Raw genomic sequence first — 24235 nt, forward strand, 5'->3', positions numbered from 1 at the left:
AGGACCCTGGGTAAGATGATCAATCCTCAATCCTCTGTTTCCTCAATCAGAAACAAGATGGACATCTGAAGATGGGGAAAACAAGGAACAAGGGAGGAGCCTACTACAGAGAGGGCCTCTGAAAGACTCTACCCAGCAGTGTATTAATGCAGATGCTGAGACTCTTAGTTGGCTTACTTATGTAATCCATAACCACCTTCCCCAAGAAAGGCACAGCTCACTGTGCTCTGAGCCTTCCCACAATCAGTAGTGAAGATCACCCTCCTCCCCCCAAGATTTGTTCACAGACCAGTGCGATGGATATAAATCCTCAGTTAAGGCTCCCTCTTCCCAGGGACTCCAGTTGGTGTCACGCTGACAAAAAACTAACAAGGACACCTTGGTACAAGAATGACAAATATGGGTGCTAGGAACCTAATGAGGGTCCTCTGAAAGCAGCAAGTGCTCGTAATCACTGACCCATCTCTTTTAACATCCATTTCAAACATCTTTGCTCAGACCAATACACATGCTTCTAACATCAACAAAGCATTCTTTACCTCTGGGGAGAAAAAAATACCAACTCCTATTTCAATTCAGAGATTTTCCCACTATTTTTACTATCTCTGTAAATCTGAAGTATCTTCCATTCTTCCTATGTCTTTAAGAACTGTACTTGATATGGACAGGAAACAAAACGGAAAATTCCCAGGAAGATAGCATGCTCAGTTAACAGTGTACTGTTCATCCTGAAGTCTATTTGGTACGCTCTTTTTTTTAATTAAACATGTATTGTCTTTACCTATATTTACATCGGATACACGCTTCCATGTAAGCAGAACAGACATTAACAATCCTGCTGTCACAGAAATCAACTGTTTCTGAGATTTAAAAAAAAAAAAAAAAAACATGAGGCCTTTTCCCTAGGCATTTAAGAAAGTTGAATTCTGGTGAGCTTCTAGTAGGGAAAGGCACGATAGGATGCTAAACTCATGTCCGTACCTGTGTAGCTGACTCATCTAGAAAACCTGCTTTGTTCGACTTGCTAAGGCTACAGCATCAATAACTGTTGGCAAAAATGATCCATTCGAGCAGCTGAGCCTGCAACCGAGTGAGTGGAGCTTCAGTGACTAAGTGAAATTCCCAGCAACAAAGCAGGGGTAAGAACCGGTGCTTCAGGCTTTCAATTAGGAACTTTCAAAGAGAGATAACCCTGCACAGTTAAGATGACACAGCGTTTCTCCATCACAATTGCTCTACAAACCCAAGCATCTCATTCATAAGTGGTGTGAAGAAGTCAAGGGGTTCCAATATTTAGCTCACTTTCATTTGTTTTGCTCTCCTTCAAAGGTGTGTACTACTTGGAAATAGAGAATTTTAAATAAAATGTGTGGCCTACAGGGGAATGCACAGGGCACACTTGCCAGCAGTTCTCCGAGATCTGAGTTTGCAAACATGCACAGATAGAGTAAAGTGTCAAAACCCAGCGTCTGGAATACCATGCTGGATGACTCTAACAAGGAACCTTAACACACATTTCTGAAGAACAGCTCGTGAAACTCCTCACGTTCACCAACATTCTAAGCTAACTGGATGCCAGAAATATGAAAGGATACACACACCAATTACACCAATTATGTGGAGGATTTTAAAAAGAAAGCGTTACTTTCTTATAGAGTGTGGAACATCTCAGCAGAAAAAGAACTCTTTTCTACATCCCCTTGATAATACCAATGGTGTTGTGGCCATTGCACATGCTCACGGCATCTGTATCAAACCGATGTGCTTTTGTTTGCTTATATAAAATCCTCTGAAGTCAGCAGCAGCTGACGGAGATTCTGAAGGCACAAACAAATTTGAGTCTTCCCTCTCTCTCTCTCAAGCTCCCTCGGGGGCTACCTACTGTAACTGAACCAATAGGAAAGTAGGACATTGGTTAGCTTTCTTCTGGTGCAGTAAGAGCCCGGTAAGAATTAAGTGGCATAATACCCATGCAGCCCTTTGCAGCTAGATACATATACAACACTGAAAGTCCTGACATTATTCTGCTAAATTGCCAAGCTGAGGGCTGTTCCCTTCCCACAGACATTGCCGCCGCAACCCCACTCCCTAAACAACATCATAACCAAAGCAGACAAATGCGCCTGCCCTAATCAAGAGTTAGAATATCTTGAATGGCTGGGTAGCTCGCTGGTGGAGTGCTTGTCCAGTCCAGGCCAATCCCTGTGTTTAATTTGTAAGGCCAAAAATGCAGAGGAAGTTAAGGGGGAGAGGAGAAAGAATAAGGAGGGAATAGAAGAGGAGAAAAAAAAGAGGAGGAAACAGAAAAGAAAAGCGGTTGAAAAAGGGAGGGGAGAATATAAGAGGGGGAAGTTGGAGGACAGGGAGGAGAAAACAGAGTGTTTGGGAATATAGGTCAGTAATCCAAATAACTTCTTTAGCACTTTCAAAGTCCCAGATTCTGATGCTCAGCACAGAGAAAGGAAAAAAAAATGGAGAGGCAGAGATAGAGCAAAGGCAGACAGGCACAGGAGGAAGAGAAGAAAGGAGAGAGAATTAAGCAATGGTTGTATCCCAGAGTCCTCTGGGTTCTCAAGTCTGCTGCTCTTGTCTGGGCTCACTTGACTTGAAAAACAGGGTCCAGTTTTTCCCAGTGGTACCAAGCAGGGGTGAGCCTACCAAATATAGCACTTGCCAGTGAAGGCGTCCAGAATTAGACACTTCTGAATATGAATCAAGAAAGATGATGTAGGTGGAGAGCAAAAGTACCTTAAAAATGATTCATATTCTGTGGGTAAAAGTCAGACTCTGGATGCTCAAAGGAACAGTACGTTCATCATGCCCCCACTTTTCTCTTGATTTTGTTTGATAATACCTCAGTATCATTAGTCAGGTACATATATTTCACAATTGGAAAAATAAAAAAAATAAAGATATCGACTGCGCTTTTATAAAAGAAAACTGGGGCCATGTGTGGTGGTATCAAGCTGTGATCATGGAACTATGGCAGGAAGCTGGCATGTTCCAGGCAGTCTGGACTATACTGTGAGAATCTGAGAGGGGTGGGAAATGGAGGCAGAGAGAGGAGGAGGAGGGAATTTGGAGAGTAAGCCTTACTTCTATCCAGTCACTAGAGGAAATGTGAAGGGATACCGCTGCTGAACCTCCAGAGTTCCCCTAAAGTCTCAGTATTTGGATGACAAAACCGATTTCAATTCCCCAAATCACAAAACTCCAAAGGAGGTTAGCACCTTCAGCCATAACTCTGTCTTGACTGAAAGTCATTGTTAAGTATCTGGGACTGCTTTAAAAAAAAAAAAAAAAAAAAATCACATTTAGTTGCTTAACATACTTCTGGACTTCCCTGTGACACAGATGCCAGAAGTTACACTTTTGTATCCATTTCAGGTGGCAAGGGCTGCAAAATAGAAATGTAAACACAGAGGGGAATTCAGGAAACATCACTGTCTTTAGACACTGTGAGGAGCGCTCCAGGAAGAAAGCCTTCAAATCGGCCTTCTTCTAATCTAAAGCCCTGAAGGCAAGCTGACCCTACGAAAGTTCGCTGTTTACTTGACTGTTTCATTACTGTTTTTAATTATCACCACCTCCCTCCCTTCGCTGGAAATATTCACAGCACTGCTCTATCAGAACAATCTTAGAATAGCTTGAAAGGTTACTAAACTCACCTTGCCAATAAGAGAACTGTTTTCATTTTGCTCCTACCACCATCCAGATTCTGTCAGTTAATAAAGTTACTTCACCTCGGCTAACAGTGGCTAACAACTGCCAAGGCTTTCCCTCTTAAAGTAAATCCTAAGAGCCTGGGACATAAGGCCTGTCACAGAAGGGTCTTCCGGAAGAGGAGGGAAGGCCCACTTACCTGCTGCACACTGGCAACTCTCATGTAGGAATCCAGGACAATCAACAGAGGCACGTGGAAATTTTTGCCCTCAAATAACTTAGAGGCTGGAAACGAAGGGGGAAGCGGAGTTAAAAAAACAAAGACACAACCCACAGCATCCTTTCCATCTTCCCGGGATCCCAGATCCTCCCTCTCTGAAGGACAGGAATGGGGTGCCCGAGATGAACACCCCAGGAGCAGGATAAAGTTTGCCGCGGAGGGGGGGGGGGGGCTGCAGGCTTTACCGCGGGCTGAGTAGGTGAACACCAGCAAGTCCTCCAGGAGCTGGAGCAGCGTCTCGATCTGCTTGCCTTCCTGGACATTGTTCAGCCTGACGATCAACTTCTTCAGAGCCTCCTCCTCCTCCTCTTCCTCATCGCAGCCCTGACAGGCGCCACTGGCCATGGTGCGGCGGAGACTGCGGAGAGCCGGGAAGGAAGGTTGCTGCTCTCCAAGCTGCCCCGCCGCCTCCGCTGCAGGCCCAGCCCTCGGCCTCCGCCCAGACCGCGACAGCGACAGCCCCGGCCCAGCCTCAGCCCGGCCTGCCCAGCCGCATCGCAGCGCTGGGAACTCCGCAGGGGAAAAGCGAAAGCCACCACCCCTCGATCTAAGAATAGCAATGGGGCGTTGGGAAAAGAGGACACCGCCCAGTTGGCCCCTTTCAGGAAAGCCGTTTCTTTTAAGAGTTCCCCCTATAGGGAGAGGAGTAATTTTCTCCCCAAAGGATGCAGTGTTTAACAGTCCAAATCGGCCAGCTACATAGGCGTGTTGGTGATTATTGTGGCTTTTGCGAGGAAAGGAAGGAGAGTTGCTGGCTTGCTAGTTATCTGGCGCTCTGGTTGCCAGAGGCCTCTCAGTTGTGTGGAGTTTGTGAGCCAGGATCCCGGAGTTCTGATTCAGCTCTCTGTTCTCAAGGATGGAACTAAGAGAACACAGGCTGGCCAGTGAAACATAAGGTTTGAAGAAATGGCCCCTTTTAAACTGGTCAGAACTAGTTATTAGTACGGATGTCCATACCTCTAAAGTTAAAAGAGGGATCAGAAAGTCTGGGCAACTGGTGATTGCAGCGCCTGGGAGGTGAAAACGGGATTCACAGACGTTGGAGGCCAGTTTGCATCACAGCAAGTTCAAGGCCAGCCTGGGCTACATGAACCTGTCACAAAGGAAGGAAATGGGGGAAAGGGGGAATGAAAGAGAAAAGGGAGAAAGAAATACAGGGGGCTGGGAGAGGGAGAGAAGGAGAGACAGAGAGAGGAGAGAGAGAGAGATGAAGAGAGAGGGGAAGCCACAGTGTAGAGCCATGTGTGAGGAAGGCTTTGGATCCCGAAAGCAAAATAAAAGAAAATGCCAAAGTAGTATGTTCTTCAAGAACATACTCCCCGGAACAGCGCTGTAGTCAAGGCTTGACTGGAGATGATCTATGACTCAGATGACTCTGGTCCTCAAGGTCATTTACGCAAGAGGGGAATTAGACCAAGTTAGTATTTCATGATTCCCACTTCTTTAACAACCTGATGACAATTCCAAAATGCATGAGAAATTCTCTTCTTTGGGGTGGGTAAGTGAAAGGGTTGCTGGAACTCCTGAGGTGGAGAGTTGGGGGGCAGGGCATTGAGAGGCAAGAGCCAACTCAGATCCAGGTTGAAGGTTTGTCCACACTCATTCTGAACATTTCATTCAGAACAAGAAGGGAAGTTTACCACAGCCTGGGTATTGAGTACTTTCTATTGTCAAAGGCTTTTACCTTTACAGACATACAAAAATGTTTATATTTGCAAGGATAGAATGATTAGGACTTGCTTCCAAGTAATCCATGGTTGGGCTGTGGGGTCAAAATAGGAAAAAGAAGACATGAAATAACTTTGGAACTGGGAATTGTGGAAGGTAAGAGATGCTTTCCTGTGGTATTACATCTCTATGAGTGTAATTTTCCATAATGAAACAAAACTCTTAACTAATGATCTTTATGAGACCTAAAATATTTCCTCTTCTGTGTGAATTATAGTTTATTCATTTTGCATCCCAGATGTAGCCCCCTTCCTCATCCCCTCCGAATCCCACCCTTCCTCCCTTTTCTCCTGCCATGCCCCTCCCCCAGTCCACATATAGGGGAAGTCCTCCTCCCCTTCCATCTGACTCTAGCCTATCAGGTCTCATCAGGACTGTCTGCCTTGCCTTCCTCTGTGGCCTGATAAGGCTGTCCCCCCTCAGGGGGAGATGATCAAAGAAGCAGCCACTGAGTTCATGTCAGAGACAGTCCCTGTTCCCATTACTATGGAATCCTCTTGAGGCTACAACTGTGCAGAACTTCTAGGTTATCAGTCTCAGAAAAGATTGTGCCCAGATTTTTTGGTTCCATTGCTCTCTTTGTGGAGCTCCTGTCCCCTCCAGGTCTTTCTATCTCCCCCTTCTTTCATAAGAGTCCCTGCACTCTGCCCAAAGTCTGGCTATCGGTCTCAGCATCTGCTTTAATAAATACCCTGCTGGGTGGAGTCTTTCAGAGGCCCTGTGTGGTAGGCTCCTGTTCTGTTCCATTTTTCCCCCTTCCAAGGTCCATCCTGTTTGTATTTCTGAGTGAGGATTGATCATCTAGAACTCAACAACAACAGAAATAACAAAAAGCCTACATACACATGGAAACTAAACAAATCTCTACTTAGTGACAGCTGGGTCAAGGAAGAAATGAAAAAAGAAATTAGAGACTTCCTAAAATTCAAAGAAAATGAAGGCATAACTTACCCAAACTTATGGGACACAATGAAAGCAGTGCTAAGAGGAAAGTTCATAGCACTAAGTGCTTCCAGAAAGAAGTTTGAGACATCTCATACAAGCAACTTAATGGCACACCTAAAAGCCCTAGGAAAAAAAGAAGCAGACATACCCATGAGGAGTAGGTGATTGGAAATAATCAAACTCAGAGCTGAAATCAATGAATTAGAAACAAACAAACAAAAAAACAAACAATTCAAAGAATCAATGAAACCAAGAGCTGGTTCTTTGAGAAAATGAACAGGATAGACAAACACTTAACCAAACTAACTAAAAGGCAGAGAGAAACTATCCAAATCAGCAAAATCAGAAATGAAATGGGGGACATAATGACAGACATTGAGGAAATCCAAACAATCATTAGGTCTTACTACAAAAGCCTATATGCCACAAAATATTGAAAATCTAAATGAAATGAACAATTTTCTTGTTAATATTCCCCAAAGAAATAGAAGCAGTCATCAAAAGTCTCCCTTCCCAAAAAAAAAAAAAAAAAAAAAAAAAAAAAAAGCCCAGGGTCAGATGGTTTCAGCACAGAATTCTACCAAACATGCAAGGGTGGTTCAAAATGGAAAGCCATCATTGTAATCCACCATATAAACAAACTGAAGGAGAAGAACCACATGATTGTCTCCTTAGATGCTGAAAAAGCATTTGACAAATCCAAAACCCATTCATGTTTAAAGTCTTGGAGAGATCAGGGATACAAGGCACATACCTAAACATAGTAAAGACAATATACAACAAGCCTATAGCCAACATCAAACTAAAGGAGAGAAACTTAAATCAATCTCACTGAAATCAGGGACAAAGCAAGGTTGCCCACTCTCTCCATATCTCTTCAAGTCCTTGCTAGAGCAATAAGACAACTAAAGGAGATCAAGGGGATATAAAAAGGAAAGGAAGAAGTCAAAGTATCACTATTTACAGATGATATGATAGTACATATGAGTGACCCCAAAAATTCAACCAAAGAACTCTTTCAGCTGATAAACACCTTCAGCAAAGTGGCTGGATACAAAATCAACTCAAAAACATCAGTAGCCCTCCTGTATACGAAAGACAAGAGGGCCAAGAAAGAAATTAGGGAAACTGCACCCTTCACAATAGCCACTAATAACATAAAGTACCTTGGTGTGACTCTAACTAAGCAAGTGAAAGAGCTGTTGGAAGGAAAATTCTAGGCGACAGTTCAGTTTCTGCATCCACCTGTAGACCTCCTCCACACCCAGCAGGCTGGCAAACAGGATGAACTCTGAGCTCTCTGCTGGAAACATTTGCTAGAAGCTACTGAAACCTTAGGGCAAAGTATCCTTGAGTTTCAAACATGTTTAGTTGACTGACTAAGAATCCAAGACTCATTAACTTCCTAGTGAACAAGAATGAAAACGATGGCTACAGACAGAAATTCATGACGAAGGCAGTATTCAGGGGAGAATAAAACACTAAATATTTTCCTGACTTCTGAGGAAAGCAGAAATAAAATCTGACATGGCCAACCATGGCAAACACCAAAATGAACTGCAAATGGACTAAAAAGCAAAGTAAAAATAATTAGGGGACAATATATATTAAATGTTATTTAATCTTGCATGAAAAGCAAAGGCATGGACAAAATAAACAGAAGGTTAACATTTGTGATTCACTAAAACTTATATATTCTGCTATCAAAGAAAAAAAGACTATATGAAAAATGGCAAGTGGAAAGAGATTACATATGGCAAACCAATTATCTTGAAGAGCTTTAATTAATCACCGAAGAGAGGGTAACCCACAAACATTTCAAAGAAAAGGTGAATTTACTGTGAATGACCAGGAAGTCTAAGAAAAATATGTTCATTTTTATAAAGAATATGTTCATAAAGATCACTGCAATTTTGTGTGAAATAAGAATGAGAATAAATCTAATACAAATATATATATATATATATATAAAACTTTCTCAAAGAAATGATCAAACTTAAAATGCATAAAAATGTGTATGTCATATTAACAGGAAGATTAATTATAAAAAGATACTAAGTCTCTTAACAACAACAAAAATGTAACATTAGCAAAATTCATTTATATCACTGCAAGACCTAAAGGGTAGAATAGCTCAGGAAAGAATTGAAAGAATTGCTCAATTAGGCATGATTCAAGGATGCAGTATCTGGATGTATCTCTTCTTCTTCAGAAAAAAAAAATATTCAAATTAGAGTCACAGAGGGGTCAAGCCCAGGAAGCACAGTTTATTCAGCTCATAGTGAGTGCCTGTTAATCAGAAACAGGTGTTCTCATGCCAGAGGACACACAGAGGGTGTGTGTTAGAAATTCAAGTTAGATTTGAATTTCAAGCTCTACACATTCCATCCTGAAACCTCTAAACAAGATACAGTGTGTACAGTATATGAAGCATTACCTTATCATCACATTTTTTTAGATAAAAAGGAACAGGGAAAGCAGAGAGAGGCCAGTACTACACAGATGGTAGGAAATGGTATATATGTATATGTATATATATATATATATATATAATATATATATATATATATATAATGTATATTTAAGACAATTCTTAGGACAATAATGTATTAAAGCTTTTATTCAAATAATCCTAATAATATATTCCTAAATATAATCTTCTCAGTCTATATAATGTTACTTGTATGCCTATTTTCATGGCTGACCATTTGTAATTTAATAACCAATTTTTGTGCTCTTATCTGAGGAAGAGTATTTCTCTTAATGTCAGCATTCCTTATTTGCCTATAGCTCTTTGTGCAGACTTCAGACCTGTGGTCTTTCCCTCATCCACTCTGGCATGTCTATTGTTGACCTTGTTCAGACAGTCATGTTCGTATGACTTTATAGGCAGCTTCTGACTTTACTAGGAGATACAGTCTCACAGCAAACTCCCTGATCCTCTGGCTCTTACAATCTTTTCACCTCCTCTTATGCAATGTTCCCTAAGCCGCCTCAGGTTCTGGTGTTTTGTAGATGTATCCACTAAAATTGAGCTTTACAGCTCTGCATTTTAATTGTCTGTGGTTTTCTGTAATACTCCAAATCTCCAAAGAAAAGGTTCCTCAAGTAGGAGAGAAGACTATGCGTATCTGTGTATATTAGGACAAATATTTACAATGTATTTAGGGATTATTCTGGTTTAGAAAAGAAGTGGCTGTAGATTCTCCTCCAAGATCCATGACTTCATTAGCTCTGAGTTGTTAGCTGACTAGTTTCCAGTACCAGGCATGATTTTTCTCTTGCTGAATGGGTCATAAATCCAATTAGAAAGCTGTTGCCTTCCACAAAGGTATCCATACAGCTGTTGAAGTCTTGGGGTTATCATGCCATGTTGGTCACTGTTCAGGATCAAAAACATCACAGCTGTGTAGGACTGTTGGCGCTTCCTCCCATTGAAAGCTTGCATGGCACCTTCTGATACCATAAAAGCTAGCACCAAGAAAGGAGGCATTCAGGTCAGTTCAGCTCGGGACCCTCTGGGTTCTGTCTCTGAAGTGCCTGCTGTCTTCGGAAACAGGAATTCACCTTCTGTATCTTGGAGGAAACCAGGGGCAATAGCCCCAGCCTGTACGTTCTGGGAATATCTTTGACAACACTATCCAACAACTCAAAACAGGACCTTGCCTGTTATCTCTGCTGACAATCCAAGCCAGATTACAAGTATTAAAAGGGCAGGTTTATTTGAGAACTGAAGCTCCTGGGCCAGTTCAGCAGCCTCATGGGACAAGGCCAGAGGAAGTCGCACCCCGACTACAGTGGGGAAGGGGGGCTGGCTTAAGGAAGATGTTGTGTCTGCATGTGCTGGACTTGGAGGGCTGGAGGCCCAGGTGAGGGGGTTGGGACAGTCCTCAGGCATGCCCAGAATGCTGAGGCTTTTCTTGAAGGAGGCCGGGGTTGGAGAGAGAAAATGGGGTTTACCAGGTAATGTGGGGTGAGGGAAGGCAAGTAGAGATGCCAACGGAACACACAATGCTGATAAACATTTTATGCAACCCAAACAACGCAAACAAAACAGAAGCTCAACCAGAATTCCTTGGTTCCCTAGGAGACACTGAACAGATTACAAACAATGGCTTGAGCCAGCCTGATTCTCAAAATCCTTCATGGAGAACTTTCTGCACCACCGTGATGTCCCACAAGGTTTGACTCCACTCACAGTCCACAGAAGTTCCCTAGCACAGAGCAGCCACCTCATGAATAGTGACTTGGATGATAACGAAACAGAAATGGAGTACAGGGGATAAAATGACTCCACAAGCCATCACCCAGAGGCAGACAGAGCTGAACTGGGTGACATTGGGTTCTCAGGCCCCAGTACAGTTCCCATCACTTTCTATTTCTGGGTCAATTTTCCTTAAAACAGAGGGAAACCTTCCAACCATTACAGGAACCCTGCATCCTCCAGTTCCTGCATTTATATATGCATTTGAGTTATATTTTCTGCATATCTGCTGAAATGATCTTACTAGAGTCAAGCATGAGTTATGTGAAAGTAGAGCAGGAGGTGTTTGCAGTCTCTGGGAATTAAATGCCAGCAATATATTCTAGTTTGTCTGTTTGTTTTGTTTCTTTTGTTTCTGTCTCAGAATGAAAAGGCCTTAAAAGTTTGATGCTCCAGCTACAGCTCCTAACTATTGAAATTTACTGGCACAAGCCACTACTGGGTTAATTTTTTATTGCATTTGAATATTAAGTATCAGAGAGAAAAGTGCTAGGGCTAAAACAGTATAGTAATTTCCTACCAAACAGGCCATTGCTTTCATATTGCTGGACATATCATAGATTATCGAGAGATATTTGTTAAATTAGCTAAACCAATATGATCATTCTTGGTATTTACTCTCTGCTGTAAAATCAATAAGATTATGATTCTTTACATTACATTTCCTACGGGAAAAATAATGTGAAGTTTCTTTTGAGAAAAGTTTCTTTTGCAAGTCAGTTACTTAATAATGATAACTGTAGAGCGTAGTTATACATCCTTATCCAGCTAGTCTCAACAGGTGGGTCACAACCCCTTTGAGGGTTAAAACACCCTTTCACAGGGATGGCATATCAGATATCTACATTATAGTTCGTAACAGTAACAAAGCTCCAGTTATGAAGCAGCAATGAAATAATTTTATGGTCAGGGGTCACCACAACAGGAGGAACTGTATTAAAGCATCAGAGCTTTAGGGAGATAAGAGAACCGCTGTCCTTATCAAGAATAAGGATCTCTATAGAGTGAAGGCACAGTCATGCTTCCTTTGCAAATAAACACAGATGGCAATCTTTCGCCACTGGTTTGGTGGTTACCAAATTCGTCAGATGTTATCTGCTATCACAAACAAAATATTTTCATTATGTCTACCATTAGAGGCATACATCTTTGTATGACACTTACTATGTGTTTAATTACTTTAGAGCACCTTTCTAGACTAATAAGACAAGTGTTTACCATAAAAACGAGCTCTACCAGACTGGCCAGCTGTTAGACCAACAGCTATGCTACACCCACTGTGACTCTGTCAGGGCGGGCAAAAATCTCAGTTTTTAGCTAAAAGTATCCCACTGTTAGTTAGGAAGACTATCACATCAGCAATTGTTTTAATAGAAGCAAAGGAAAGAGCTATACCGTCCTGAGAAGCACATTAAATGCTGAGCATGCACGGGGAATGTTAGGTGCAAGGGAGGAAGAGGGACTGGGGCGCAATGGCAAGGGGTGGGTAGAGAGAAGAAAGGTGGCACAGCACGTGCTCGAAGGGGAAGTGTGGGGAGTGTTTCCCAGCAAGGTTAAGAGCAGGAAGGGTTGAAACATGCTCTTAAGATTGGGTAACACAGGTGCTTCACTTTCTCAGTGAAGATCTGCACCCAAGTGACCCCAAAAGGCCAGCCACAGCATACCCAGCCCCCTCACACCACGTTCCTGTGGGAATAGCATTGGTCTCTGGATGATTTTGGTTCTTAAAGAAGTGTTATATTTTATGTTTAAGGTGACTTTGAATAGTGTTCTGACTCACTAGCCTCTTACTATTTTTTTTTTTTTCCATTCTAAAGCCACCTTTTTCTGGGCTTCAAATTCCACAGAACTCAGAGAAAGACTGAAGTTCGAAGTAAACCAAATCAATGGATAAGGCCAAAAGTAACCACTGAAATCCCTTTAAAGAGAAGCAACAGTACCCAAGCCAAAATACACACACTTAAAGGTTTTATTTGTTTTTATTCTGTGTAAAGTGTTTCACTTTCGTGAGTTTGCGTACTGTCTGCCTGGCTAGTGCACCAGGAGAGCAGGAAAGGGCACTGAATCCTGCAGAAGCGGAGTTACCGATGACTGTGAGCCATCATGTGGTTGCTGGGAGACAAACCTGCAGATGGGTCCTTGGCAAGAATAGCAAGTGCTCATCTGCTGACCCATCCCTCCAGGCTCCAAGCCACCACACTGAATGGTTAAATGCATTGAAAGATATGAAGAACAAGTTTATCTGGGAGATCAACATCTCCCAACCACGAAAGCACAGAAAACAGCAGAAGAGACAAACTTGAATAATGCTGACCTAGGAAATCCATTACTAAGATTAGTTTAGGTAGAGACTAGCATGAGGCTGCACTTTGACATGGGTCTTCGATCCTCTGGCAAAGTCACCATGTTATCGAGATGGAAAGCTAAATCAGCGAATGAAAGGTTGTGGCAAATATTTATTAAAATCTTCTACGTCGGGTGTGATGGTGCACCTTTAGTCCCCGTGCTTGGGTGTTGTGGATATGAATATGTCTTTGTTTTGGTCCCTGACGTCGGATGTGGGACTGACTTAGATGGTCTACAGCAGCAGACTATCTACTTCATGTAAGCGTTGAAAGGAGCTCTTTGCCAGGTGCGGATAGTTTAAATCTGCGGACTCTGTAGAAAGAAATACATGCCAGAGCCCAGCAAGTGTGGAGCTCAGAGAAAGAACAAGGTCTTCCTGCTTCCCCCTTGTGGCCCCCGATTGCTGTTGTGAGACAGATCGCCTGAAATGAGGATTGAGCTGACTCCAAGGAACCAGGTGACCCTAACCAGCAGGAAGCAGCTAAGAAATAACTGCACGCTCCTCCAACTAGCCTTTTCTCTCTCCTACCTGTGTTGGGGTATTGGAAGGGATTGGGTGGAAAAAGGAAGAAAAAAGATATAGGACGTAAATAAGTTTTTAAGTATGCCAACACTTAGGAGGCAGAAGCAGGCAAACCTGTATGGGCTTTTAAACTGATGCTCCAGCAGTCCCTATCTGGCATTGAGGGCCTGAAGGAGTCCTGGAGGATCACTGGTATTCATTCCAAGATGCTTGTCTCTTAGTCCTTTCTAGATCTAATGTATCAAAAAATCTATATTAAGAAGAAGTAAAAACAAGCCTTGTTTCAGAAGCATGTCTGTGTCATAGCCTAACTGGTAAATGGCTCTACCACTGGTCAGGACTGAGGGGCAAAATGTGGCTATAAATGAGTTTTGAAACAGTAAATGATACAGAGAGGGAATATTAAAGCTTCCTGAGAAAATTACACAGAAGGAAATGATCAGTACCTAGGACAGTGCTCCAAGACCCACTCTGTCTGCTCTGCTTAGGGGCTTACACTGACCTACATAGTCCTGTAGGCTGGGCTTTCTTGCTGCGACAACACCTGGCAGAAGAGACAAATGTGTTCTCACGTGGGAGAAGGCATGGCGGAAGAGCAGATTTTGTCATTATACCACCGTGTACCTTTTCTGCCTTACCTCCTTTTAGATGCACAAATTCCATCATGTAATAATTGCCTATGCTTCACTGCTATAAAATTCCACACAAGTCTTCAGCCTTGGAGCAACAGACAGTATGTACACGCAGCCTAGGTGTACTGTAAACGGGGCCATCTGGCTTTTTTTTTTTTTTTTTGGGGGGGGAGGAAATTTTATTCCATCTTACATCAGTTCTGTCACCAGAGAAAGTAAGGGTGGGAAGAAAAGCAGAAGACAAGGAGAAACACTGCTTATTAGCTTGCTCCCATTGTTTTCTTTCTTATATAACCTAGGACCACCAGCCCAGAGATGTCACCATCTATAGTAGAAACTTCCATATCAGTTATTAATCAAGAAAATGCCCAACAGATTGTTTATAGGCCAATCTTATGTATGCATTTTCTCTATTGGCTTTTTCTGACTGCTTTACTCTATGGATTCCGAGGACACGGATGTGAACACGATGACAAATTTCTTGAACAGATTCCTGCTGTTAAGTGACAGATAGCTATGAAAGGTTTAGGTAACCTTGGATTTAGTGACAGAGTTTTGCAGGGTTTTGCTCATGCTCGTGAAGTGGTTCTCAACCCATGAGTCATGAGCCCTCGAGGACGAACGAACCTTTCCCAGGGGTCACCTAAGACCATTGTAAAACACAGATATTTACATTACAACACATAACAATAGCGAGACTACAGTTATGAGGCAGCGATGAAAATAATTTTATGTTAGGAGTCAGTACAACATGAGGATCTGTGAACCCCAATAAAGGAAGGACGAGAACCATAATCTTAGAAAGTAGTGGAGAGGGGATTTAAATCTGTAACTGTCGCTTGGAGATGGTCCTTGCTAGCCTGCACAGTGCTCCAACAGACAAGAAGTGCTTGAGCTGCCAGATCACAACTGCAATAGACGTTGGGCCTTGCCTTGGCACACAGCATTACAGAACTAAGACTAGTCTCTCTGACTCATGCCTTATTCCATAATCAATCTGATTTCTTAATGCAGACCCCCTTTCAAAACCAAACTATTAAGCACTAAATAGCAAGACGAAATTGAAAGTAGAAGTTCCCTTTTTCTTATTTGACGCAGAGGTGGACCTGAGCTACTGAAATGAGGATATTTGGTATTGCAACAAAGGAAGTGATGGTGGGTGGAGACTGTACAGGAAAGGGAGGCCTTTCAAGGTAGGGACCAAAGCAGGAACTGTGCCTTCCTCCTTAAGAACACAAAGGGCTGATAAAACCCTTCACTGCTTGCTGAGATATAAGGCAGCAAATTCACAGGTCAGAGATGCTTTTCCTGGGGACCTGCAAAACACAGCAGGAGGAAGAAGAGCTCTTCAGAAGGCTAGTGGAGGGTGAGCAGTCACTCGGCAGCCCAGGCAAGGCCTCCAGAGTTGCTGTGTAGAACCTCAGCAGCCTGGACCCTGGTGACATCACGACCTTAGGGACGTGCTGCTTCCTATATGCTTTACCTAACTGTTCCTCCTTCTTCCACTGTCCTCTGCAGCTTTTTCTCTCCTGTCCTGTCCTGCAGGAACAGTGCTCTGTTGGCCTCCTTCCACTTGAGTGCAGTTGTCTCCTTTGGCCTCCCCTTGTCATCACGCCTGGTACACTATGCTTAATGACTACGTACAGGTTTACCTGACTGCAGCTACAAGCACCAGCCTACCTGCCAGGCTAGCATTTCGTCCTAAATGCTGGTCATCTACTTAGAAGCTCTTCAGCAAATATTTGTTCAACGAACTAGTTTGTTGCAGAAACTTTAAAGTTGTCATATGTTTTTATTACTTAATTTAAAAAAAATCTTAGAAGCGGGATCAGATCTCAGAGGGCCCATTCAGTTGTTACAAGCACTGTGCAGGTTCATTAAATCAACTGAATTCTGACTGCAAACTCCTTTTCCACCAGTCTGGCAGGACATTCAGTATGATCAGTTAGGGGCTTGACCCTTCTCTGGAACTACTGAGTCAGTAAGCTCTAGCTGAGATACAGGAAATAAAGGATCCAGCTGTCAATCTGGTCTAAGCTTGGGGCTGTCCTGTCACTCTGTGCCTCTAGATGTGTGGGATTGAAGACTCTGAGTAGTTTGGCAGAAGCTGCCCCTCGGATCCCATCCCACCAACACCCGCAAGGACTTGATCCCTTTGGCCAACGTTATACGCTGTCCTCAGTGAAGCAGCTCAGCTCTGCTTCTGTGTGGACAAGAAAGGGGACTCTTACTGTGACTTTTAATATATGTTTATGTCGCTAGCACTTAGTATTTTGATTCTGCAAATGGCTCTGTTTTAAAATAGGCCTCGTGGTACACACACATCTGTAATTCCAGAATGTGGGAGGCTGAGGAAGGAATATGACTGAAAGTTCAAGTAGAGGCCAGCCAGAACTGCACAGTAAGAAACCTTGTTCCCCTGACCCTTCAAACACACACACACACACACACACACACACACACACACACACGCATGCACGCACGCACGCACGCATGCACGCACGCACGCACGCATGCACGCACGCACGCACGCACGCACGCACATGCACACACACATGCTTGCACTCACACATGCATGCAGGTCAGACACAGGACTCAACCAGACTGATGGTTTTAACTAGATGCAACGGAGGACTTAGAACCCACTCAGAACTATACAGCTCAGAGCTCAAACAACTTGGGCCCTTGCCTACCCGGAGTTCACAGGTAGGAAAAATTAAGCCCTCCTAATTGACCTGGCTAAAGTTGGGTGGCCTTTCAACTACACCATCAACATTTGGAATTTTAGGTGAGTTAAACATCACTTACACAGAGACTGCTGCCGTACTGGAAGCTAAGCTCAGGTTGCAAGGGCCAGGAAGATTCCAAGGAACGCTTCGCCTGTTCAAGGTACCTGATGGAAAGTTTGTTTCCTTCAGCTAGACCGATATCCACAGTGTGAAGCAGAGATGAGCCTGGTATTTAGAGAAAGTTAGACATCTTTAGGAGCAAGCACAAGTTGCAGGGTCATCTCAAACAGTGCATTGTATTCTTGAGTGGCAGGAAGCGTGATGGCACACCCTTACGATCCAGACAGAGGTACTATTTACAGTAACCTCCTGTTGGCAAGCTGTGGTGGCACATGCCAGTCATGCTAGCACTTGGGAGACCGAGGCAGGAAGGTACAGTTCAAAGGCTGCAAGAGCTACAATAGTGAGTTCCAGGCCAGCCTGAGATGTGAGAACTTGTCTCAAGAAACCAAACAGCAAAACCAGCAATGTCTTAACAATGTAAGGAATAAAATCGATTATGAGGGAATATGGTAGACCCAGGGGCTAGCTTCGTGGTAGACACTTGTTTATCACATGTGGATTTTGATAACCAGAACCACAAAGCAAAATAAAGTGTAGCAAACTTGATTTTGTGAGTTTTCATTCATTTATATGAGCTTATTAATTTATCTTATCTTTTGCTATATACAAACCTTTTTCACCTTCTGTGAAGCTGTAACACTGGAGCAGTAACACTCCCTGCTAACTAAAGAGCTTATAAATGCTCTGAATGTATTGGCACACCCTAGTGATCCAGCACCTGGGAGACTGAACTGGCAGCAACACAAGTTCAAGGCGAGCCTGGGTTACAACAGAAGACCCCAGCAAGAAAAACAGAAACAGTGTATAAATGCTGTGTTTGCTCTGCTCTGAAAGGTACCCCTGAGCTCTCCTGTGGGTACTCATGTTCCTATCACTTACACCAATGATCAGAGGGCCTGTCTTCTGTGAGGGCGCTTGGTATTCAGTGTGGAGAGCCGGCATGGCTAAAGATGCTTCTCCTGTTTCAACCCATCTTCTTCCTTAAACCCAAGAGTTGTGTTGGGGCTGCAGATACCGTGTGACACGTTATTAGTTTCAGTTCTCTCAGGGAGGGAGGAGCCTGACGCATTGTCGGATGAGACTGAATGCTTATGGCTGCAGCAGGTCTGCGTAAGGGCGGTGAAGCAGCGCTGTAACTCACCGTTTCTTTTGTTGTTGTTATTGCTTTGGTTTTGTCAAGACAGGGTTTCTCTGTGTTGCCTTGTCTGTCCTGCACTTGCTTGATAGACCAGGCTGGCCATGAACTCACAGTGATCCGCCTGCCTCTGCTGTCCCCGAGGGCTGCGATTAAAGGCATGTGCCACCATGCCCAGTTTAACTCACCATTTCTAAAGACTTTACTTTGACCTTCTAAATGAAAGTTGCCTTGAAAGCAGGAGTCTGGCCAGCTGCTAGGGCACAGGATGGTGAAAATATGCCACAGGAGGATCACTGGGTTGACACCAACCTGTGCTACACCAAAGGTGGAGCTATGGTGGGGCTTGGTCTCTTTGGGACACTTTCTGCCCTTCTGCCTGGTGCATGTGACAGCATGATGGCCCCCCTCCCCTAAAACAATGCTGTATTCAGGAATCCCATCTAGGAAGCAGAAAGAAATCCTCACCAAACCTGCTGATGCTTTGACCTCGAACTTGCTGGAATTGATAGAAATCAACTTATGTTCTTGATTTAAAACATATAAATACAGCAAAGTTTTGAGGAACTTGTTCCTCAAGACCCCCCTGCCACAATACACACACACTTGGTAACTGTGATTAAAAAAAAAAAAATGGGGCGGGGACAAATCTCTGTTATCAAGCTCTATAGCTCTACAATTGAGAACCCCAGTGAAGCACCAGGAAGGCAGCCGCTGACACAAATTATCAAAGAAGGTTGCAAACGGAAATTTATGGAAAAGAGTGCTGGACAGAAATAAACCATAACAAAACATATGCCTTCAAGTTTTATTAAAAAGGAAATAAAAAAAAACATTCTCTGTATAGCTAATTAAAACCACCGAGCTTCAGATTACACCAGACCCAACAACTATCTTTATCTCAGACTAAGAACATAAATAAAATAACAAAACAATAAACCTAAGTCATAGCACAGATTATAAGTCCTTTGGAACCTGTACACAAAAGTAGACCTAATCATGACATCACAAAGTGTGTAACCTTAAAATTTGTCATAGTCCTACGATGAAATTAACAGCAACAAATACTAACATGGGTGCATTGCCTAGGACAGTGTCTGGAAGGAATGTGAAGAATGGTTGAAATAATTATTTATTAAAACTGGCAAAGTTGCAAGAAAACTAAGACATATATTCCAATGCTTGATTAAGACTTTTATCTATTCTTGTGTTTGTATTGCTTATATTATTGAATAACTGAATTTATAATAAATACAGGCTGCTTGCAAGCAGAGTTGCTTAGTAGAGTTCAAATTTTAAATTTAATAGTTTCATTTTTGTTTGATAAATGTATACGTACCTTCCCCCTATTCCATTCTCCAGCCTCGTTGGAGAAGGCATGTCACTGGGGCAGGAGTCGGGGTGGCTTTGAGGTTTCATAAGACTGGCACCATTTCCAGAGATCATCTCACTGCCTCATGGTTGTGAATCACAACACGAGCTCTCTGGTATTCCTTTATCCTCTCCCAACATGGACTCCAAACTTCTGAAATCATAAGCCAAATTAAACATTCTCCTTCGTAGGTTTCTTTTTCACGGTGTTATATAATAGCAATAGAAAAGTAACTTAAGACAGCAGCTGACCAAAGATCATAACCCTGAAGCAAAATGACTCTCCTTTTCCCAGTAGCCACCAACTGTCGATAGCTTCTCAGCTAAGGATGGAGACCCCATGTGCACCTATACTCTCCATGCTGAAAAGGTGACCGGCTTGATCTTACGCAGGCCTTGTGTGGATAACCACACTGCAGTGAGTTTATGAGTGCAATGATCACATAATGACACCAGGGGAGTGTGTCAGTACAGATGTCCTCTCAGGACTAAGAACTTCAAAGTTCACTTGTTTTCTGCACGGTGAGCAATTGTGAATTCTTTATTAACTGGCACCTACTGCAGGGGGAAAATTTTTCTCTGAGAGATGGGAGTTGAGGTTTGGTCTGGTGCTATCCAATCAAATGCTAAATACTGTCCCCCAAGAGCTGATTGTCATCAAGACAAATACATCCTCAGGTATACCAGTCTTTGTTGTATAAACTTTGCTCTACCTAATTTAAAGTTAATTGATTAATAAAAAGGCTAGACAGCCTATAGGTGGGCAAAAGAGATGTAGGCAGAGCTTAAGTTCTTGGGCTTGGGGTCACATGGGAACCCACGAGGCAGGAGAGAAGGGAGGAAGCTGGAGAGAGGGAAGTCCTCATGAGTATGGATCATGGGCACATGGCCATGAGGGCTGGCCTGATGGAACAGAAACAACCCAGGCAGGAAAAAAGTATAGCAAGTAACTTGAGGTGTGTAGCTGAGAAATAGTTTAGAGAGTTGATATCTGTCTGGGCTCTAGTACTTACAGCTTATTATAAATCTAAAAGGTCTCTCTGTCTTTTATTTGGGAACTAAATGGTCTCAAGTAGGGTAGAAAACCCAAATAGATATTTAGGAACAAAGCAGGGTGTAGCGAAACCCCTCCCCCCCACACACACACACAAAACATAGCTATTGCTATAGAAGAGAGCTTCACTAATTTACGTGTTTAAGGATGAGTCAATGTGTTATTATGTCCATTTAGAAAACTAATAGTAGTAGGTTTTCCCCTAGGGCTTATGATCTACCTATTCATTGGTTCCAGACCAAATAGACATACAGACAAGGTGTGGGTTGCCTCCTGTGGAACACTCTTCAAAGTCAAATAAAAAGCAATTGGTTACTCTCACATCATTCATACCACTAGTGCACCAATGGGCATATCTCACAGGCTTTTTCTTTATATGTTGCCCCAGCAGCCTTCAGTATGAAAGCTATCCAATAGAGAAGAATCTTCCAGATCAATATTAGCATAATTTCACTATGTCTTGTCACCTAAGTCTTTAGCAGGAGGGTTTTGCCATCAAGTTTTGGTTGGAGAGCCCAAAACAATGGCAGTAGCTTAATTGTTTGAGTGGTCTCTTGGGAATTATCTGATAGCTGGCATAGGAAGTTATCTGATACCCTCCATTCAGGGTACCTCCATTCTAATCCCATTTTCTTAATAATGTATTTCAGTGAGTGTCTTAGTTAGGTTTATACTACTGTAATAAAACACTAGGACAAAAGGCAACTTGGAGTGAAAAAAAAAAGAGTTTATCACAATCCATCATTGAAGGAAAACAAAGCAGAAACTCAAGGCAGGAACCTGAAAGCAGGAACCATAGACGGGTGCTGCCTCTTGGCTTCCTCTCCATGTCAGCCTGATTTCTTATACAACCCAGGATCACCTGCCTAGGTGTGGACCTTAATGGGCTGGGTCCTCCTAAATCTATCATTAATCAAGAAAATGCCCCCAAAGACTTACACACGGGCTAATCTAATGGAGACATTTTCTCAATTAAGACTCCCCCTTTCAAGATATGTCTAGGCTTGTGTCAAGTTGAACAAAATCAATCAGCACCAAGCTTATAAAATAGTCTTTTCTGTGGCTTTTTCAGATATTTTGATGCAAGTTTTTCTTTTCCTCTGCATACCCCCTTCCTTAATTAAACCTCCTCCCACCCCCATTATTAATCTTTGTATCTTCAAACTACCTCCGTTCTAGGACATTTCTTTTTATTGGAATAAATTCCTACTATAGAGTTTACCCTAACATTTGCACACTACTTATATTTTGATGGGAATTATATCTTTATGGACAGTTAACTAATCAACACACTTAATCCTGTAAGTGTATTAAGATTTATTTTAGTAAGCATTGCCTTTAAAACAAAATACATTTGTGAATAAAAATATATGACCTTTGCATGCATCAAAATGAAGGGGAGACTGTAGTTAGAGGTTTACGTCAATAAATTGTTGATTAAATACACTGGTGTGGTATGGTATGCCTCTCTTGATCGAGGTGTGGCAACACCTGCTGAGGCCTCACACACATAAAAGCAAGAGCTCTACTCTAAAAAAACTCTTAAGCATCCCTTAAAGAGTGTCCCTGAGAGCGTGCTTCAGTGTCTATAAAGACAGGTACTGCTACTGCACATTCCTTTGGAAATTCTGGGCAAGGCATCTATTAACAGAACCAAGAAGAAACTCTAAAACTTCAGTATTTGTATCCTGACACTTGCAGGATATTTGATCCAATTGTGAACCTGGAGACTGGGAACTGTAAAACCTTGTTTGTTTGCTTGTTTGTTTGTTTGTTTGGTTGGTTGGTTGGTTTGGTTGCATCCTAACAGACACCCTTAATCCAAGAACTTACTGTTTATTATAAACAGGTGATTATGGTGTGTGTCACCCAGCCCTAGCACCCACCTTTAATCCAAGGGCTTTCTGTACATGGGATTTAATAAAATAAAGTTAACTCCAGATCAAGGGGCAGAACAAGAAATCAGCCAATGGGGATTAAGGAGTAGGAAGGCCTTTGAGCTGAAGGGTATTTCAGACTTCTCCCAGAGTGGAGAAGTAAAAGGGGTTTTTACCTCTTTTTTTTAAAAATTAAATTTTCATTTTTTATATTAATTACAGTTTATTTGTTTTGTATCCCAGCTGTAGCCTCCTCCCTCATTCCCTCCCAATCTCACCCTTCTGCCCTCATCTCCTCCCCGCCCCTCTCTAAGTCCACTGATAGGGGAGATCCTCTTCCCTTTCCATCTGACCCTAATTTATCAGGTCTCATCAGACCTGGCTGCACTGTCCTCCTCTGTGGCCTAGCAAGGCTGCTCCTACCGTTGGGGAAGGGGGTGTCAAAGAGCCAGACACTGAGTTCATGTCAGATACAGTCCCTGTTCCCCTTACTGGGGTACCCACTTGGATACTGAGCTGCCATGGGCTACGTCTGAGCAGGGGTTTTAGGTTATATCCATGAATGGTCCTTGGTTGGAGAATCAGTCTCAGAAAAGATCCCTATGCCCAGACATATTTGGTGATACATTTACACAATGGAATACTACTCAGCAATTAAAAACAAGGAAGTCATGAAATTTGCAGGCAAATGGTAGAATCTAGAAAAGATCATCCTGAGTGAGGTATCCCAGAAGCAGAAAGACACACATGGTATATACTCACTTATAAGTGGATACTAGACCTAAAATATAGGGTAAACATACTAAAATCTGTATACCTAAAGAAGGTAAACAAGAAGGAGGACCTGGGGTAAGATGATCAATCCTCACTTAGAAAGACTAAAGGGATGGACATTGGAAGTAGGAGAAAACAAGAAACAGGACAGGAGCCTACCATAGAGGGCCTCTGAAAGACTCTACCTAGCAAAGTATCAGAGCAGATGCTGAGACTCATAACAAAACCTTGGGCAGAGTGCAGGGAATCATATTACCACTTTAACGCTGAGGTGCTTTAGCTCTTTTGCTCTTGAGCTTTAGCTCTCTGGCTTTTGGGGCTTTGAGATAGCAAGCCTTTGGCCTTGGGGTTTTTGGCCTTTTTCTCCTGGACTATCAGCTGATCTAGTGAGCCTTTTGGGCTTTTTCCTCTAAGACTTAAACTGAGTAGGAAGATCAGCTGGGTGCTTTCTCTGACTCTCTGAGCTAGCAGGTTTTCACCCCAGCATCTGGCTCCCGAGTCTTTATTGGTAAAATAGAACAGTTGGAATTTTCATTTTGTTTATAAAAACACTTCTACACATCTAGAAAACATAAGAGAGTGATTACAAAAAAATGAATTAGTAGGAATTCATTAAAGTGGTAGAACTTAATGCATTTTGGCCAAAATATTGCAACGTGACAACTAAGAATTTTATAAAACTAAGCTGAAAACTTGAGTTCACATAGTTATTAGTTCACATAAATAGTGGCAAAATGATGAATGCAATAAATTCATTATTAATTAATAAATTAATTAATAAATAAATAAAT

At 42.5% G+C, this 24235-nt stretch overlaps 1 protein-coding gene across 5 annotated transcripts in view; it reads right to left on the minus strand.

Moving 5' to 3' along the window:
• Positions 1-17315, minus strand: part of Lrrk2 (leucine rich repeat kinase 2) — a 146253-nt gene extending 128938 nt beyond the window's left edge. For 2 of the 5 annotated variants that reach the window (XM_060388790.1, XM_060388789.1), the window contains exons 1-4: positions 7783-7922; positions 6623-6739; positions 4129-4301; positions 3863-3948 (exon numbers count right to left, since the gene is read on the minus strand). In XM_060388790.1, the coding sequence (XP_060244773.1) occupies positions 3863-3948; positions 4129-4301; positions 6623-6669 (306 nt within the window). In that variant the 5' untranslated portion in view covers positions 6670-6739; positions 7783-7922. Of the gene's footprint in view, positions 1-3862; positions 3949-4128; positions 4571-6622; positions 6740-7782; positions 7923-17189 lie in introns of those variants that run through there. The other 3 variants (XM_060388793.1, XM_060388792.1, XM_060388791.1) reach the window with 3 other exon arrangements.
• Positions 17316-24235: the final 6920 nt, after the last annotated feature.

This window comes from Meriones unguiculatus, chromosome 8 (genome assembly GCF_030254825.1).
Source record: "Meriones unguiculatus strain TT.TT164.6M chromosome 8, Bangor_MerUng_6.1, whole genome shotgun sequence".
NCBI lineage: Eukaryota > Metazoa > Chordata > Mammalia > Rodentia > Muridae > Meriones > Meriones unguiculatus.